General features: G+C 29.7%; 1 protein-coding gene across 1 annotated transcript in view; it reads left to right on the forward strand.

The window, feature by feature from the left end:
• LOC117177009 (extensin-like) overlaps positions 1-4,467 on the forward strand; it is a 24,096-nt gene extending 19,629 nt beyond the window's left edge. Inside the window, exon 3 of the mRNA XM_033367462.1 lies at positions 4,228-4,467. Within this exon, the coding sequence (XP_033223353.1) occupies positions 4,228-4,467 (240 nt within the window). The remainder of the gene's footprint in view (positions 1-4,227) is intronic.
• The last annotated feature ends 1,272 nt before the right edge of the window (positions 4,468-5,739 follow it).

Here is a 5,739-nt window from a genome sequence, read left to right on the forward strand (position 1 = left end):
TATAGAGCTCCAAGGAGATTATGTTGAAAAATAAAAAAAAAATTTACCCAAAAAAAATTGTTTTTATACTTCATTCTAAGGACTTATTGAACTACCCTCGTGAGTAACTAAAACTGTAACAAAATTTTTGATCCAAGTAAATTCATATACTTATTTTGACTACTATTTTAATTGAAACAATGTTCATGTTCTTGAGATGAGAAAAAGAAATGTATTAAGTTGACATGATATGAAGTTGGTTCTCTTCGCCGCTGACAATTATTTTGAAATTCAATAATATTTATGAAATTCAAAACATTGGTGCACATAATCAATTTCATTTATGCAAATTTAGATAGGAATTTGCAACTTTGATAAACTACAAACTTTACGCTCGCACACAAATCAAATCACTCATAAAATTATTTTAAAAATTATGAGATTATTGCGTCGCAAAGTTTTTGTGGGTAAGAATTAAAAATTTTTAAATAGATTTAAAAAAAGTGTTATTATGTTTGAAATAATTATGCAAGACTCAAAAGTAATTTCATTCCTAAAATTATTAAAGGGTTATAAATGCAATACGACTATAATTTTTTTCGCTGATTATTTATATGTATTAATCTACTTAAAATTAAATCATTTCGAATTTTTTTAACCGTAAAAAATTTTTGTGAATAATAAAAAATAAATATATGACAGCATAAAACAAAGTTATAAGCTTTAAAAAATGCTTAAAAATACAATTATTACATTTTTTTGATAATTTAAAAAAATGTTATGCGTTTATAAACCAAAATATTTAAGGAAAAAGAATTCAATAACATTTTTAAAAAGTTTATCAAGAATGCATTTCATTTTATGAAAGAATAATTTAAAAATTGAAAAGTAGAATTTATAAATAAAAGAATTGAGAATGCAAGGAGGAAACAAATAAATATTTTCCGTACGACCACCGTGAGACCCTATCACTTTTAACCTGCAAGTTCTTGCACCAAACGATTCTTTACAGAATTCTTTTTTCTTCTGATTTCGAAGTATTTTATGCTCGAAATAAAAATAAAATATCGAGCACTTTTTTAAATGGGTAATATTTAAACTAGCTATCAATGCTTTTTCACATATTTTAAATTATTTTTGTTTTGGAATCGTTATTTTATATTAAAATCTGAATTAAAAAGTACTATAAAAGAATTAAATAAATCGAAAACTGTGCGTTTTACAGAGGTTTTTAAAAATCAGAAAATATTTATTTGTCATTGAGGTTGTTGAAGCGTTTTTCAATTCAAAAGTTATTAATTTTTGATAAGCTTTAGATCGTTTTTAAGCGGATTACATTTTTAAAGAAAAAAGTATTGAGCCCATTGTAAAATAAGGGAAGTTCAATTATGTTTCGCATATTTTAAATTGTTGTTTTAGGAAAGAAATTCCATGTTCAAATCTTAGTAAAGAATGTATGATCAAAGCATTCGCTAAATTAAAAACTTTGTGGTTTATGTAAATTATCGCATAGCAGAACATTATTTTTTGTCATTGATGTTATTACAAAATTTTTATACATACAACTTTTCTTTATTATTCATTACCTTTGGGTCGCTTTTAAGCGTTTTTAATATTTAGAAACAACAATTGTTAAATATCTTGTTAAATAAGTAAAACTTACATCGCTTTTTCACAAATTTTATATTATCGTTTAAGAAATTTTATTTTTCATTAAAAATTGATATTCTCATATTAAGAAAATATATTCTTGAAGTGTATCAGAAATGATTTCTTGGAAGTGAACTATGTTCTGCATTTGAAAACATATCTATATGAAGTAACACAATAATGTTGTAGAATAACAAAATGCGATATTCTATCTAAGAATACATTTTCTCAGATTAAGAAAATTTACGCTTGTTCCAAGCATACGGTAGCAAGTATTTATCTATTTCGAACAAACTCATATTCTATCGTCCCCATTCGTACATGCGATTGACTTGAAACAAGTAACATTTACTTGATTCAAGAACAATTTTTTTTCAGTGTAGATGAGCTAACATTAAGTTAAGTTAGCGGTTTATAAATATTTGATCCGTGGGTAACCAAACTATGTACTTTAGCATTATTAATAAACATTGTGATAATAAGAACATTTTTCTCATACAATGCTGTCAGACCCTCGATACTGCAAAACTTAGGCAAAAACAAGATCATAATTTACAGTGAGTTTACAGTAAGTATTTAACATCTCGCGATTAAGTTCCATGCATGGGTGATAGTTTTCTTACATATTGAACATTATTATTGTCAGTATAGAAAAATTAAAAAAATTTTTCTTCTCTTCCCAAAAATCTGAGATGCATGTGATAAAAACTCGGAATATCATGAATAGATTTTTAGATATTCGAATCTCACAATTGAGAATCATAAGTCAATTTCCATTTAATTTTCCAATTTAACTATATTTAATTTAAATATAAAGTCTTGAATGGCATTTTTAATTATTTAAATTTTGATCTCGCATTCTTCCATGCTAATTCAACAATGTTTTGGATATTTCAGAATGCTCTTGCCACACAGAGTTTGTGAATGTGCAGGTCACTGAATTGATTTTTGCGTCACAAATGACACTGATCATGTTTATTGGTTTACGTCTGTATCCCTTGCTACGTCAATAACGATTTTATTTATATAATTAATGTTAGATTTAATTGAGAAATTTAGGAAGCTGTGGTCATTTTTAATATTTAAAAAAATTATTATACAGTAAAACTTTTTTCATTGACATTAAAAAATGATTTAAAAGTATGTGCATTAAAAAGTAATAATCATTTATAAATTTTGAAGTTAAAGAACTTTAAGGCCCTTCTATGGACTAAAAAACATGAGACCCTTCATTAAGTTTCATAGTCATTTTTAAATAAAGAAATATTTTAATAGCTTGTAGAACGTATAAATTTGATACGATAGTGTTAAAAATAATTAAATTCATGAAGTTCTTCTTTCCGGATTTGAGTAAATAGGTAAAAACTATACAAATTTTTCCCTAAAATGTTATTATAACATAATATTTTACGTTTCTGAGTACAATATGCTAAGGAAATGCACATACGATGCAATTTTATAGAGACATGTTTTAAAAGCTTGTGTAACGAATAAAATTGATATGATGGTGCTTAACAGAATAAAAGTAATGAAGTCCATCGCTCTGAAATGAAACAAATAAGTAAAAATTATACAAATTTTTTTTAGAAAGTATTACTAAAACATTATATTTAACGTTTCTGAATCCAATAAGCTAAAGAAATACACCTACGATCCAATTTCATAGAAAAAGTCGTGACTGCAAGCAATTTATTTTTCATTATGTTTCTTAAATAATATTTGCTAGCAAAGAATAATCTAATGGAAACATAGTTGATGTACAAGTTACGAAACCTGTTTACGTATACTTTTCGAAAAAATACGGTAAGCGCAGTTGACGCAAATTTTGGTGATGCCGACTAGGTTTTCCCAGTCCACAGCGGAACTATTTGATTTTAAAATTTACTGCAAAATTGTATAAAACTGTTTTATTCGTTTTAATAGCTTAGTAAACGAAAATGGTGGAATTTTAGAGGTTGCTTAAAAAATACGAAATGTTTAAATACAACTGTTAACAGTAATAAGGAAGTTCTTACGATTTCTGTAAACATCTAAATTACAATTTTTCAAACAACGAGCGGTAATTTATACAAACAATCAAGTAAAAGAGAATATCTAAATCGGTTCAAAATTTGCGCAAAAAAGTAACATATCTCGCTTATTTTTCTTATAAGATATATTCAGAAATTTAGAAGCAATGTCAGGCAACAAATACATTATTTAAAAAACTGAGAGCATACAGAAAATATCATAATTATCTCGCGAACGATTATTGCTCACTAATAGCTTTATTTTGTCATATCATTATACTTTAAGTGTTTACCATTTAAAATATTCAGAGAAAATTCTTCAATTTTTTAATATTTTATTCTCAAGTTTTGTTAAATTTTAGGAAAGAAATGCAGTAGTAACCACATAATTGATTTAACTTTAACCAGCAAAATTGACTGCTGCATTTAAACATCTGTAGGATTAACTAAAGCTACACTTTATGTACACATATAAGCTCATATTTATAAGAGAAAAAAAGATCTCAAATTTTGACATATACAAATGTTGTAGATAACAAATTAATTCTTTTGTATCGGTCAAAAAGAACATTTTATAAGCTAATCATAGCCATCGGCACCAAATATTTTCACTTATACTCCATCTTTACCTTCACTACCTCCTCCGGCTTCACCTCCGCAATACGTTATCGTTCCACCTCGTCCACCGCCTCCACCCCTACCTCCATCAATAGTCATTCCACCTCCTTCATCATCTCCACCTCCAGAAATATTAATTCCACCTCCTTCACCACCTTCATCTCCACCAATATTTACTTCACCTCCTCCATATAACTACCTGGGATACTAACCCCCAACCACACCAACAGACATTCCACCAACTGCACCTCCCCCGTCACCACCATCACCACAATATACATGCTACCGCCTTCAACTCCTCCACCCACAATAGTAGTCATTCCACCCCCTCCCCCCCTACCTCCAACCCCAGCAATATTTATTTCACCTTCTACGTATCCTGCCCGGGACAGTTATCCCCACTCTATACTCTAGCGAGCCATAATTAACTATGTGTATAAAATCAACCTTTGCTAACTCTCCTTGTATGTGTAGTAGGTAGCCAATCTGTGTGCCAGATAAATTGGACGCTATTTTTTTGAAGTGCGTATCATAATAAAGAATTAAATAAGGTCAATTGCGCTTAATTTTCCTGTTTCTCTATGCCATCACTAACTATTTTTTTTCTCGCAACTAGATACTGAAGGAAGGAAAGAGTATTCCCTTTTATTTTAAATTATGGATAATGTTTAATAAAGTTGCATCTTCCACGTTTTCTTTATCTGTTAAATATTGATCTCATTATAATTGTAATTGTCGGAGCCTTGTCATGGCCCCTGCGGCCTGTCACCATATACAATCTCAGTTGCTTTTCTTTGTGTTGGTCACGACTTCTCAGGAAGTTTGACATTTCCCATACATTTGTGGAGTTGAAATGATAGAAAACAGTTTTCTGTGTCAACTCCGTCACATAATTATACTTTGTATCAGTAAGTGGCATATAAATTTATTGCACATCCTTAAGTGGTATGTAACTCTACTGCGCATATATTTATCCGCCCTAAGTTCACTGCGCATCCATAAGTGACGTGTAGTTATACAGAAGATCCGTAACTAAATGGAATTTTACTGTCTAGATGTAAACGCTATGTAACTCTACTGCGCATGCGTAAGTACCACTAACATTATTTTGTCGCCATAGATACCCTAGAACTATACTGCGCATTTGTAGGTCACACAAGCCAGCCCCCTCCAGCTCTTAATTTTCTATAGCCCACTGAATTGCGCCTTAAATGCGCTCAAATGCGCCACGGATAAACAAATGTTGCGCCACAAAACGGTAGAAGTTCGCTTTCAAATGCGCTCATACGCGCCATAAATTTTTTTTTAATGAAAATTGCCCAAGATATGGAGGTAACAAAATTTCACGAAGTGATGACCTACAAAATAAAAAGTTTTTAATTTGCATTGATAAAGTGACTTTCCTATGGGGTTTCGAGTGGCCTCATATGCGCCACTTTTAAAATGAAAGAAAACCTAAAATCAACCTCCTCATTGCCACTTT

The sequence above is a fragment of the Belonocnema kinseyi genome, chromosome 1 (genome assembly GCF_010883055.1).
Source record: "Belonocnema kinseyi isolate 2016_QV_RU_SX_M_011 chromosome 1, B_treatae_v1, whole genome shotgun sequence".
NCBI classification, from domain to species: domain Eukaryota; kingdom Metazoa; phylum Arthropoda; class Insecta; order Hymenoptera; family Cynipidae; genus Belonocnema; species Belonocnema kinseyi.